Source organism: Mauremys mutica, chromosome 16 (genome assembly GCF_020497125.1).
Source record: "Mauremys mutica isolate MM-2020 ecotype Southern chromosome 16, ASM2049712v1, whole genome shotgun sequence".
NCBI classification, from domain to species: Eukaryota; Metazoa; Chordata; order Testudines; family Geoemydidae; genus Mauremys; species Mauremys mutica.
The window spans coordinates 32285223-32299458 of record NC_059087.1 but is presented as its reverse complement, the minus strand read 5'-3'; the positions used below and the strand labels follow the sequence as shown (position 1 = coordinate 32299458).

General features: G+C 45.9%; 1 protein-coding gene across 1 annotated transcript in view; it reads right to left on the bottom strand.

The window, feature by feature from the left end:
• Positions 1-14236, bottom strand: part of HORMAD2 (HORMA domain containing 2) — an 86190-nt gene that overhangs the window by 13895 nt on the left and 58059 nt on the right. The window contains exons 11-12 of the mRNA XM_044989535.1: positions 6375-6483; positions 5410-5474 (exon numbers count right to left, since the gene is read on the bottom strand). Of these exons, the coding sequence (XP_044845470.1) occupies positions 5410-5474; positions 6375-6483 (174 nt within the window). The remainder of the gene's footprint in view (positions 1-5409; positions 5475-6374; positions 6484-14236) is intronic.

The window sequence follows — 14236 nt, the reverse complement described above, 5'->3', positions numbered from 1 at the left end:
AAGAGGCCTGGTCTAAGGGTGGGTGCGCTCAGCACTTTTTGAATACTTAGTCCTTACAAGATGTCTCAAGTTAGACACCCAAATATTAAGGTTTCCAAAGTCACTTCAGTCACTTTTGAAAATCTTGGTCTTAACTTTTAACTTGCAAAATTTGATATACGGTCACTGAGGGAAATCAGGAACCCTACAATGCCATGTTTACGGTCATATTTATGGGCCTGGTTTACACTAAAGCCCCATCTACACCATTCTGGCAGTGTCTTAAAGTAGGTGTAAACTACATTTATAGGCCCCTTTGCATTCTCAGAGCAGTTTAAAGGGGTATTAATGTAAATGAGAATCAGGTCATCAGAGTATAACCACAATAAAGACCTCAGGATTTCTTCTACAAGAACTCATCTGAAAACATTTACCTGATTATAAAAAAAATTCTGTAATAGGAGACTGTACTAATTCTATGAAGCTGTCTACAAAACAGGATGCCTTCATTCATTCACCAATTATTATGTCTGATAAAATGATTGCTTCTGCTCATATTACCTACACTTGACCACATCTGCCAATACTTAATGTTGGTGTGGATGGGTACAGCTTGCTCAGGAAGGATAGACAGGGGAAAAAGGGAGGAGGTGTTGCCTTATATATTAAAAATGTACACACTTGGACTGAGGTGGAGATGGCCATAAGAGACGGAAGTGTTGAGTGTCTCTGGGTTAGGCTAAAAGGGGTAAAAAACAAGGGTGATGTCATGCTAGGAGTCTACTACAGGCCACCTAACCAGGTGGAAGAGGTGGATGAGGCTTTTTTTAAACAACTAACAAAATCATCCAAAGCCCAAGATTTGGTGGTGATGGGGGACTTCAACTATCCAGATATATGTTGGGAAAATAACACAGCAGGGCACAGACCATCCAATAAGTTCTTGGACTGCATTGCAGACAACTTTTTATTTCAGAAGGTTGAAAAAGCTGGAAAGGTATAACAAGTGGGGTTCTGCAGGGATCTGTTTTGGGACTGGCTCTGTTCAATATCTTCATCAACGACTTAGACATTGGCATAGAAAGTACGCTTATTAAGTTTGCAGATGATACCAAACTGGGAGGGATTGCAACTGCTTTGGAGGACAGGGTCATAATTCAAAATGATCTGGACAAATTGGAGAAATGGTCTGAGGTAAACAGGATGAAGTTTAACAAAGACAAATGCAAAGTGCTCCACTTAGGAAGGAACAATCAGTTTCACACATACAGAATGGGAAGAGACTGTCTAGGAAGGAGTACAGCAGAAAGGGATCTAGGGGTTTGGAGAGGAGCAGACTCACCCTGCGGCGCCTCCTGCTGGTGATTTCTGGGAATTAGCTCGATTTCCAGCCTCGAGCACCCGCTGCAGGCTGGTGATCTGCCTGTCCTCTGGCCCCCGTGTCCCTCCCAGACCTGGTGCCCTTGTGCCTGGGGTGCTGCCCCCTGGCAGTAACCCCTTTCTCTCAGGGTCTCCCCCTCCCAGAGGAATCCCCACTTACTGTCCCCACCTCACCTCAGTTACTGCCAGTCATTTTCTAGCCCCCTGCGCCCTGGGGCAGACTGCAGTATCAGGTTGGGTTTGGACCTGCTGCCTTGGCTACCCTCGGGCTGCCCTCCGCATCCCCCAGTATCTATTAGCCCAATGCTAGGCCGCAGCCTGGGGCTTTCCAGGCTGGAGCTCCTCAGCTCCTCTGCCTTTCCCCAGCCCTGCTCCACTCAGGTACCCTGTCTCTAGCTCCCTGCAACCAGGCCCTTCTCCCTCTATAAACAGAGAGAGACCGTTGAGCTCCTGGCTCCTAGCCTCTTTATACAGGCCAGCTGTGGCCTCCTTGGGGCGTGGCCCAGCTGCAGCCACTTCCCAATCAGCCCAGCTTAGCAGCACCCAGCCACAACCTTCCCCCAGGGCTGTTTTAAGCCCTTCAGAGCAGGAGCAGGGTAACCACCCTGCTACAGGGTTATAGTGGACCACAAGCTAAATATGAGTCAACAGTGTGATGCTGTTGCAAAAAAAGCAAACATGATTCTGGGATGCATTAAGAGGTATGTTGTGAGCAAGACACGAGAAGTCATTCTTCTGCTCTACTCTGCGCTGGTCAGGCTTCAACTGGAGTATTGTGTCCAGTTCTGGGCACCGCATTTCAAGAAAGATGTGGAGAAATTGGAGAGGGTCCAGAGAAGAGCAACAAGAATGATTAAAGGTCTTGAGAACGTGACCTATGAAGGAAGGCTGAAAGAATTGGGTTTGTTTAGTTTGGAAAAGAGAAGACTGAGAGGGGACATGATAGCAGTTTTCAGGTATCTAAAAGGGTGTCATCAGGAGGAGGGAGAAAACTTGTTCACCTTAGCCTCGAAGGATAGAACAAGAAGCAATGGGCTTAAACTGCAGCAAGGGAGGTTTAGGACATTAGGAAAAAGTTCCTAACTGTCAGGGTGGTTAAACACTGGAATAACGTGCCTAGGGAGGTTGTGGAATCTCCATCTCTAGAGATATTTAAGAGTAGGTTAGATAAATGTCTATCCGGGATGGTCTAGACAGTATTTGGTCCTGCCATGAGGGCAGGGGACTGGACTCAATGACCTCTCGAGGTCCCTTCCAGTCCTAGAATCTATGAATCAACCCACAAACTTCACTCAATACTCTGGCTTCCTGATTCAAGTGGAATCTATACTGGTCATTTGGTTTGCCTCCTTTCTACTCATATATAAAGAAAGGAAAGTCCCTTTGGTATGGAAAATAATGATTAATTCAAATTAACAATGGCTTTATCAGGATGATCTGCTTCTTCTGACTAGTGACCTGATTTCATTTTCCCCGAAATTGACTTAAAAACAAAAAAATCAGCCAACTTCTAATCTTCCATGATGAATTTTTTGCCAATAAAAGTGGTACTAAAGAGTCAAAGTGAAGAAACCCTTGTCAAGCAGATCAGTGCAGTGCAATGCAGATGGATTTGAGGGGTGAATATTCTTTAGAGGTGTTCAATAGGTAGAGCGACTCCTCCGTTTTTTCAATCACCAACGTTGTGGTTCTGAGCACCACCTTCACAATTCCTTGCCAACACCACTGTGTGCCAACTGAAGTTCATCACACTGCATGAGGTATGTGTCTGATGCTATGAATAGAACATGATGTTACACGAAGGATGTCAGAGCATGATTCAGTAGGACAAAAAAAAGCCTCCTGTTTTCACACCGATGATGGAATAAACAACAAATCAGAAGGAAACTGGAGGTTGTACTTCAGAGAAAGATGTGGTTAATGTTTGATAAAGATCAATTTGGGCACAGATCTTCATCTTTGAGAGACAAGGCAAATGTTTCAGACAGGGATAGTTTAGCTGCTGAAAGGCAAAGCTCACTTGGTAGCACATTCTTATCTCTGAGTTAGAGAGTCATGGGTTCGAATTCCCACAACAGTGTTTAGGCTCCTATCCAATGCTGACACCACAGTGCAGTACTAGGGGATAAATAGAGGTGCCACCCTTTGAATGATATGTTAAGCTGAGGTCTCCACTTGCTGTGTGGGTGAAAGACAGACATCTCACGATCTATCATCATGCAAATATGCTCGTGGAGCATTTCTTGTATCATTCAAACTAACTCACTGTGTAAGCGCTTAGTCCTGCACCATTCAAGTCAATGGGATCAAGCCCTGAGTTGTTTGGAGACTGATTGTTCGGTGGCTGGCACTAGCTTACCAGTCGTGTTCGTCCCATGGTATCTGAGACATTGCACAGGAAAATATTAGTTTCTTAGACATTCTGGCGAGTGAATATTGATTTTTCAATGGAGACGAGTGCATAGATCCCCAAGTATGAAATGTGATGTATAAAATCAAATTCTAGGCTCCTGGTCAATGTTCAAATAAATGGGCTTTGTAAAGAAGTTTTCTGCAGCGCTTTGACAAACCTGTTACCTAAAGACAAAGAACCAACAGAGCCTATGGCCCATGCACTCCCTCTTGGGGTGGGGATGAGGGATCCAATTTTGGCCAGTAGATCCAAATAACCCCCAAACACCACTTGTGGTGTTGCATATATTCATTGAGGAATGCTGCTCCACAATGCCAAGAGGGAAAGAAGCCAGGTTAGGCCAAAGACCCATCCAGTCTGGTATCCTTTCTCCACAATGGCCAATACTAGATGCTCCAGAGAAATGTGCAAAAACTCTTGTACAAGACAGTTATGGAATAAACTGCCAATACAAAGTTTCTTTCATTGTTGTATGCAGTGTTGTTGTAGTCATGTCTTTCCCAGACCTGAAGAAAAGTGCTGTATAGCTCGAACACTTGTCTCTTTCACTAACAGAAGTTTGTCCAATAAAAGATGTTACCTTACTCACCTTGTCTTTGTAAACCCCATCAGTCAGGGTTTATGCCCTGGGCCATGAGAGTTTATATCCTTTACAAACTTTTATCCTATTTAATAAAATTGTTGATATTCTTAATCATATTTATGTTTCATTCTTTTTAAAAAAAAAATCCTAGTAAGCTCCTAGACAAAATAAAAGGAGTTGGCAGTGAATTCCAGTTCTCTGGGAGTTTCTTAGGGTATGGCTACAGTTGCAGCTGTACAGCGCTGGGAGTTAAACCTGTCTTCGTACAGCTAAGTAGGGAAAGCACTGCAGTCTGGCCACACTGACAGCTGCCAGCGCACTGTCGTGGCCACATTTGCAGCGGCATTGGGAGCGGTGCATTATGGGCAGCTATCCCAGCGTTCAAGTGGCTGCAACATGCTTTTCAAAAGAGGAGGTGGGGTGGAGTGTGACAGGGAGCATGGGGGGGAGATTGAGTGGGTTTTTGGAGTGCCCACACTGTGTCAGCATCCTGCCTTGCAAGTTCCAACCCCCCTCCATCCTCCACTCCTCTCTCACTCACTGAAAGCAAACAGCAGCTGTTTGTTTTTTCTCACAGACCAGATAAGCAGCTGCCCCCTGAAAGGGACCCCCCCGCCTCTCTTTTCAAGCAAACATTAGCTGTGGGCGTTCCAAAGGGAGCCCCCCACCTGCCTCTACTCATTTACAGCAAACAGTTGCTGTGTTTGTTTTTTTGATAAGCAGCTCCCGGAGCCCGGAGTATACAACAAAACAAAGAGAGGAACCTTCACTTAAAAGGATTATGGGGAGTTTCCGGAGGTCAATCACTGCGTAATAAGATTACTCCCCGTTTACACTGGAGCACCAGCGTCTCAGCCACTCCGCAGCAGCTGTTATTCCACTCGGGTAGGTGGAGTACCTGCAGCGCTGTAGCCAAGGAGACACGGCACTGTATGTGCCTTGCCATTGTGGACAGGGAGTGAGTTACAGCGCTGTGGGCGGCTTTATTGCGCTGTAACTCCAAGTGTAGCCAAGGCCTTAGTGCTAATCACAAGCAAGCCACAGTGATGCTCACCTGCTGAGAAGCCTTAGTGCAGGGTACTCTGTCTGACCCCTTCACTCCCATGTCTTCTTTTTTACCTAAAACATAAACATTATAATTTGTCAGCTGTGTCTACCTTAAAGACAGTGTCCAGCAGCGTGACTGGATTTGATAGATCAAAATCTCATGGTGGCTTTGAAGTTGCACTTTGTTTTCAGACAGTGCTGACATTTCATTCTCAGAAACAAACACTCTGTGGTATATTCTCATCTCAGTGTGCAGCAAATTACTTACATAAACCCTTATCCAGAAATTTATACTAAAACTCAATATTTTTAATTGACTAAAATACAATTTACTGAATTGTCCACTTAGTGGTGGCATTTCACAAGCTGTATTTGAGAGCTTGGAAAGTTATGTATAAATTTACAGTATCAGAAGCTTGATTTTGAGAGGGACAATTTGGTGATTATTCACATTTGTTCAGTTTTAACATATAGGTGGGATTTGTAATGTCTGACTGTAGATATCCAGAGGACAATAGGATCGTTATAAATGTAGATAATACAATTCAATAATGATGAAATATCTATTTTCTATGTATTAGAACAATTTGCTGAGATGCAGAAGTGGAGGACAAAGTGATAAGATGATAAGAATTCCATTTACTGTTAACATTTTACAAACTAAACATACATATCAAGGCCCACTGTTATCCTCTTAATGAATCCAACCCAATTTGCTTTTTAAGAGCAGTTTAGACAACCCCTGTCAGGGATGGGTTTACTTAATCCTGCCTCAACACAGGGTGGGTGGGGGAGGGGCTGAACTAGATGACCTCTGCAGGTCCTTTTCAGTTCTTCATTTCATGATTCTACAATGTTAAGCCATCCTGGAAAAATTCTGCTCACCCAGGGCAGGTCAGTTGGTGAAACACATGTACTGTGTCATTAATGCAGTTGTTCAGGAGCCTTTTATTTTTAAAGCAGGACCTTTACCTGTGTCTTGAGGGTTAAGAAAAGATGCTTCATTTTTGCAGCCTGGATCTGCATCAGTTTCACCCTTCCTATTTTTACTCGACTCTACTATGATGGGCAGAGGATTGTTCTGTAAAGAAAACAGTGCATTCCCTTAATATCCTGACAGAAAACACAATGCCTAAGGGCTTGTCCATACAGAGACTTTGCGCACATCAAGCCATGGTGTAAATCTACAGCACACAAGCTTGCCAGGGAGTGCACTACAGAGCTTTTAATGTGCGGTAGCAGGGTCCACATGGCCAGTTAGTGCACAGCAAGCTTAGGGCACTGTAGATTTACGCCCCATCTTGCCATGCACTAAGTCTCTATATAGACAAGCACTAAGAAATAAAATCTTACCCACAAGAACTACTCAGATTGAAGACAGGGTGGATAAAAATCCATGATTTAAAAAAAATAAATTAAAAAAAATCAGATTTTTTTTATTTAAATCAGATTTTTTTGATAAAATGCTTTTTGAGGGAAAAACCTATCTAAAGATAGTTTTAATTAAGATACATAATAGCTCAAAGATATTGCATCATGGAATAGGGATTATAAATTCTAATTCTATAGTATGAGACAATATATTCATGTCATGTTTAAGAAAAGTTTTGTAAATGAGTTCCAAAAATTCATGGATTAGGGACACAATTTTATGGGGTTCCAGGGGCTTCTGTATAGATTATTTAGGTTAATCTTTCTATCTACCCAATGGCGTTCAGTCTAGAAGATACCATTGGAGATGCTTAGTTTTGCAGTTCTCAAACTGTGGATTTGTGTTTCCAGAGACAACATACTTGTTAACAGCAAAAATGTTTTTAAATAAATAATATATAGTGGAGAAAAATAACAGACCTCAACCCTATTGTCCCTCTGCAAATTTGTGTACACAGTCAATCCCTTACCTCTCTCTAAGGCCTTGGCTACACTTGCGAGTTACAGCACAATAAAGAAGCCCCGGGTGCTATAGCTCATTTCCTGTCCACACTGGCAAGGCACATAGAGCGCTCTGACTCCGCAGCTACAGCACTGCTGGTTCTCCACCTCAGCGAGTGGAATAACGTTTGCTGCGCCCCCGCTGGAGCGCCGCAGCACCAGTGTGAACGAGGTGTTGCATTACTGCGCTCTGATCAGCCTCTGGAAACGTCCCATAATCCCCTTAAATCAAGTGGCCACTCTTGTCATTGTTGTGAAATCAGCTGCAGGAATGCAGAAATGCCCTTTCCAAGCTCTGTTTCGGAGAAGCCAGCTGCTTATCAGCTCCAAGAAAAAGCAAACATTTACTGTTTGCTTTGAGTGAGTGAGAGAGAGGCAGGTGGGGAGGGGGGTCTGAACTTACAACACAGCATGCTGACACACTCTCAGCACCCCAAAAACCCACTCTCTCTCCCCCCACATATACACAACACACTCCCTGCCACACTCCACCCCACCCCCCTATTTGAAAAGCACGTTGCAGTCACTTGCATGCTGGGATAGCTGCCCATAATGCACCACTCCCAATGCCGCTGCAAGTGCCGCAAATGTGGCCATGCCAGTGCGCTTGAAGCTGTCAGTGTGGCCAGACTGCAGCGCTTTCCCTACTGCGCTCTACGAAGGCGGGTTTAACTCACAGCTCTCTACATCTGCATGTGTAGCCATGCCCATAAAGTGCAAAGTTTCAAAAAGTTCAATGACTAGAAGATTGTTGCGGGTGAAATAGATCTGGACAAGGAGAAGAAGTCTGGAGATAAATGTGAGAAGGGAGAGACAGGCAGTAGAAACAAAAGTGAAACTGTTTGAGCAACATATTCCAGACATTTTGAGGTCATTCTGAGTGTAGCCTTCATTGATTTGAGATCTATCATACCATTCTCTCACTAGAAGGGAAAACCTATAATGGCAGCAGGCCGTAAAAGAAACCCAGTTTGGGAATATTTTAATGAAGTTCCTCTACCTCTGGGTAAGACAGGCATGCGTGCAAAATGCAAACAGGGCAACAAAGAAATGCAAGGTCTGGTTTCTCAAATGAAACATCATCATGAGAAGTGTTCCTTCTCAGGAGAAAGCTGCGTTGAAGATGATGAAAGGAACATGTCTGAACAAGCAGGATCTTCAGATTAATGAGCAGTATGGTAATAATAATTAAATAACTGCATTGACTTATTTTGTTTAGGAGAATCCATCCTCAACATACAGGATTCTGAAGACTATCCACCTTCATGATCACCATCATTTTCTATAGTTTCAGAGTTATCTGCTAAAGATAAGCAGCAAAGAGTCCTGTGGCACCTTATAGACTAACAGAAGTTTTGGAGCATGAGCTTTCGTGGGTGAATACCCACTTTGTCGGATTCACCCATGAAAGCTCATGCTCCAAAACGTCTGTTAGTCTATAAGGTGCCACAGGACTCTTTGCTGCTTTTACAGATCCAGACTAACACGGCTACCCCTCTGATACCTGCTAAAGATAGTGTTTCATTCACACCATGTATGTCACATAGCCACAGTATATGACCTGTAGCAAAAACTTAAAAAAACTCCATCATCCAGAAACAACCATAGATAAGTTTGTGATAAGAACCAGCAGATTACAAAAAGAGGTAATTGATGAAAAAATTGCCTGGTTTGTTTATGCAACGGACTCTCCTTTCTGTATGATTGAGAACCCACACTTCATTAACATGGTTCAGTCATTAAGACCAGGATACAGTCAACCCAACAGAGCAGATGTCGCAGGCAAATTGCTGGATAAAGTGTATGAAAGAGAAATTGAGCAGTGTGCAAAAGGTCTAGAGGGTAAAATTGTTAACCTGAATCTTGATGGGTGGAGCAATGTCCACAATGAACCTGTTGTATGTGCTTGTGTGACAACAGAAGAAGGGAATGTCTTCCTTACAGAAACAATTGATACATCAGGAAATGCACACACAGCAGAATACTTACAAGAAGTAGCAGTAAAAGCTATAACAAACTGTGAAAAAAAATTCAGATGTGTAGTATGCTGCTTGGTCACAGACAGACAATGCTGCAAATGTATCCAAGATGAGAAGACATTATTTGGAAGAGAGTCCCAAGCTAATAACATACAGTTGCAGTGCTCATTTGATGCACCTCCTAACCAAAGACTTCAGTGTTCCAGAAATAAAGGCTATAATAATAATAAAGTTGTTGAAATTGCAAAATACTTCCACAACAACCACTTTGCAGCAGCTGCTCTGAAAAAAGTGGGAGGAACCAAGCTAACTCTCCCAGAAGACATGCGATGGAACTCTGTAGTGGACTTTTTGAGCACTATATCAAGCACTGGCCTAATCTGACGACAGTTTGTGAACAAAATCGTGAAAAAACAGATGGCACTGTCACAGCCAAAGTTCTCAACATTGGGCTTAAGAGAAATGTTGAACACATGTTGAGTACCCTGAAGCCTATTTCTGTAGCCTTGAACAAAATGCAGGGGAAATAGCTGTTTTATTGCTGATGCTGTTGAAATCTGGAAGGAACTGAGTGAGATCTTAAAAAGAGAAATATGCAATGACAGAGTTAACGAATGGGACAAGTACTATCTCCAGCTCATTTTCTTGCAAATATTCTCAATATTCAGTACCAGGGTCAAACTTTATCTGCTGAAGAGGAGGAGTTGGCTATGACATGGACATCCATCAATCATCCCTCCATAATGCCAACTATAATAAACTTCAGAGCTAAGGGTGAACCATTCAAGAAATATATGTTTGCTGATGATGTTTTAAAGAAAGTCATACCAATGAACTGGTGGAAGTCACTTAAGCACTTGGATTCAGAGACTGTTGAAGTGATAATCTCACTTTTAACAGTAGTGGCTTCTTCTGCCGGTGTAGAAAGAGTATTTTCTTCCTTTGGACTAATTCATTTCAAATTGAGAAATCATTTGGGACCTGAAAAAGCAGGAAAGCTTGTTTTTCTTTTCCAGATTATGAACAAACAGGAAAATGAAGATGAAGATGACTGAGGCTTGGTCCACACTAGGACTTTAATTCGAATTTAGCAGCGTTAATTCGAATTAACCGTGCACCCGTCCACACCAGGAAGCCGTTTAATTCGACCTAGAGGGCTCTTTAGTTCGAATTCGGTACTCCACCCCGACGAGGGGAGTAGCGCTAAATTCGACATGGCTATGTCGAATTAGGCTAGGTGTGGATGGAAATCGAACTTACTAGCTCCGGGAGCTATCCCACACTGCACCACTCTGTTGACGCTCTGGACAGCAGTCCGAGCTCAGATGTTCTGATCAGCCATACAGGAAAAGCACCGGGAAAATTTGAATTTCTTTTCCTGTCTGGCCAGTTTGAATCTCATTTCCTGTGTGGACGTCGTGGCAAGCTCAGCAGCACTGGCAGCGATGCAGAGCTCTCCAGCAGAGGAGTCCATGCAATCTCAGAGTAGAAAGAGGGCCCCAGCATGGACTGACCGGGAAGTCTTGGATCTGATCGCTGTGTGGGGCGATGAGTCTGTGCTTTCGGAGCTGCGCTCCAAAAAACGGAATGCAAAGACCTACGAGAAGGTCTCCAAAGCCATGGCACTCAGAGGATACAGCCGGGATACAACGCAGTGCCGCGTGAAAATCAAGGACCTGAGACAAGGCTACCAAAAAATCAAAGCGGCAAACGGACGCTCCAGAGCCCAGCCCCAGACATGCCGCTTCTACGAGGCACTGCATGCCATTCTCGGTGGGTCTGCCACCACTGCCCCACCAGTGACCGTGGACTCTGAGGATGGGATAGTGTCGAGGGGCAGTTTCTCGGCGATGTTCGCCGATGGGGAAGATGAGGAAGGGTTTGTGGAGGACGAGGCAGGCGACAGCGGTTACAATACTGCTTTCCCCGACAGCCAGGATCTCTTCATCACCCTCACAGAGATCCCCTACCAACCCTCCCCGGCCGTTAACCCGGACTCCGAATCAGGGGAAGGATCAGTCGGTAAGTGCTATAAACATGTAAACATTTATTTCTTAACAAAACAGGAATAAAAACTATATAAAAAGAAGGTCAATGCATATAGGTATCGAACAAAAATCCTCTTGGGACAGTTCAACGAAGCTCTCTGAGAGGTACTCGAAAAGCCTCCGCAGGAGGTTCCTGGGGAGAGGTGCCTTGTTGGGTGCTCCGTGGAAGCACACTTTTCCGCGCCAGGCCATCAGGAGGTATAATGGGAGCATCGCCTCGACCAGCATGGCAGCATAAGGCCCTGGTCTGTGCAGGGATTCACGCAGCATTCGCTCTCTGTTTGTCCTGGAGACCCGCCTCAGGGTGATCTCGCTCGGCGACTGCTGCATCTAATTAGGGGAATTACTTTAATGTTACTATTGTGAATGCTTGACTTTTCCTTTGCATAACAATGACCGTCGTTTAACAGCCACGTGTTGTAGGCTGCAGAGGAAAAGCATACAGGGATCTTTCCCGGGGACAGCCGCGAGGGGCTGGAACAGGGTCAGACTTTATGCTTTCCAGATTGCCTGCAGCAGGAGGGCCCTGCTATCCATTAACTGTTAAGCAGCCTAAAGTTTCCGGCTTACCAGGCCTGGCTGCTACACGGATTCTGCTGTCCTGCCCCGCTTGTCCGATCTCCAGTGCAAGACCCCAGGCAATGAAAGCGAATGCCGAAAATTCGAACTTGTCCTGAGAGCACATGAGATTAGGTGCCCTGTATGGTCTTGTTCACAGAAACTGAGTAGACTGTGTTCAGTGTTCGCAAACATGTATCTTTGGAAGGAAATCACTTCCTTTTTCACATCACACAGCTGCGGCTCTTTCCCGAACTGCCCCGGCATCCCCCTCACAGAGGCTGGCGCAGATTAGGCGGCGAAAGAAAAAGACTCGGGACGAGATGTTCTCTGAACTGATGGCCAGCTCCAGAGCCAAGGCGGCCCAGCAGAGCCAGTGGAGGGAGACCCTCTCTCAGCAGCAGCGCTCACACAGCGAACGGGAGGACAGGTGGCGGCAGGAAGACCAGCAGGCGACTCAAACGCTGCTTGGACTAATGAGGGAGCAAACGGACACGCTCCGGCGCCTTGTGGATGTTCTGCAGGACCGCAGGCAGGAGCAGAGAGCCCCCCTGAACTGTATCTGCAACCGCCCTCCCCCGCCACAAAGTCCTGTCCCCCCCTCACCCAAAATCACAAGAAGGAGGGGCGCTAGGGGCCGTGAAAACTGTCACTCCACCCCAGCAGAGCGCTCATGTACCAAACAGCTCTCATTCCCTAAAGTATCAGAATTGCTTGCCTTCCTGGCTCACCTGATCCCAAATCCCAGTTTCATCCCCCAACTGTGTAGTTGAGTGTTAAAAATAGTTTGCTGTTCATTACTGTTTCCGTCATGTTTCTTTGCAGAAGACTTTGTGTGAAGGTTGGGGGAGGGGTTTGTTAATTGCATAGGACAGCCACCATTAACAGGGTACAGACATGGGGGCAGGATCAACAGCAGCTCACACACAGAGTGCAGTCACTAGGCACCCGGGTCACTCTGCGAGGTGTCTGCTGCCCCAGGTCAGTCTGGGAGGTGTATGTTGCCCCAGGGTCCGAGCGCCTGGCATCCACAAATGGCAAGGCAGGCTGCCCTTACCATGCCCTTCCACCCTAGCCATGAACCTCTCCGATGCCCTGAGCCCCAGCCAGAGCAATCATCCACCCACACCTACTCACCCTTCCCACACACCCCTCACCCCTTCCTGCAAACCCACCCCTTCCTGCACACCCTCCTGTAACCGTCCTCCCCCCAGAGACCGCTGTAGGAGCAGGAGCCCGTCAGTCCTCGAGTGTAGAAGCGGTATGTACATCACTGCACACCGTACCCACCACAGTCTGCGTCCCTGTTGGAACCCTTGAACGAGAATTCGTTAGTAAAGAAAACTTTGTTAATTAAAAATGTTCCAATAACTTTATTTTTAAACGTCTGTTGGAAGGGGGGAAACCTGGTGAACGGGGTATGTAACCGCTGAAAAAAGACAATAGTAACTGAAACAGGGGCAAGTTCAGCTTCTCTGTAAAGAGACTGGACAGTCATAGGTTACCCTGCTCTCTGAGGAACCTAGCTTTCAAAGCCTCCCGGATGCACAGCGCTTCCCGCTGGGCTCTTCTAATCGCACGGCTGTCTGGCTGAGCGTAATCAGCAGCCAGGCGATTTGCCTCAACCTCCCATCCCGCCATAAAGGTCTCCCCCTTGCTCTCACAGAGATTGTGGAGCACACAGCAAGCTGCAATAACAATGGGGATATTGGTTTCGCTGAGATCCCAGCGAGTGAGTAAGCTCCTCCATCTCCCCTTGAGACGTCCGAAAGCACACTCCACCACCATTCTGCACTTGCTCAGCCGGTAGTTGAAGAGCTCCTTGTTCACTGTCCAGGGCGCCTGTATAGGGCTTCATGAGCCAGGGCATTAACGGGTAGGCTGGGTCCCCGAGGATCACTGTAGGCATCTCCACATCCCCAACACTTACTTTGTGTTCCGGGAAGAAACTACCTTCCTGCAGGCATCTAAACAGACCAGAGTTCCTGAACACACGCGCGTCATGAACCTTGCCCGGCCACCCGACGTAGATGTTGGTAAAACGTCCCTTATGGTCCACCAGTGCTTGCAGCACCATTGAAAAGTAGCCCTTTCGGTTAATATACTGGCTGGCCTGGTGGGCCGGTCCCAGGATAGGGATGTGAGTGCCATCTATAGCCCCACCGCAGTTTGGGAATCCCATCGCGGCGAAGCCATCTATGATGACCTGGACGTTTCCCAGGGTCACCACCTTTGAGAGCAGTAGGTCAACGATTGCGTGGGCTACTTGAATCACAGCAACCCCCACGGTAGATTTGCCCACGCCAAAGTGGTTCGC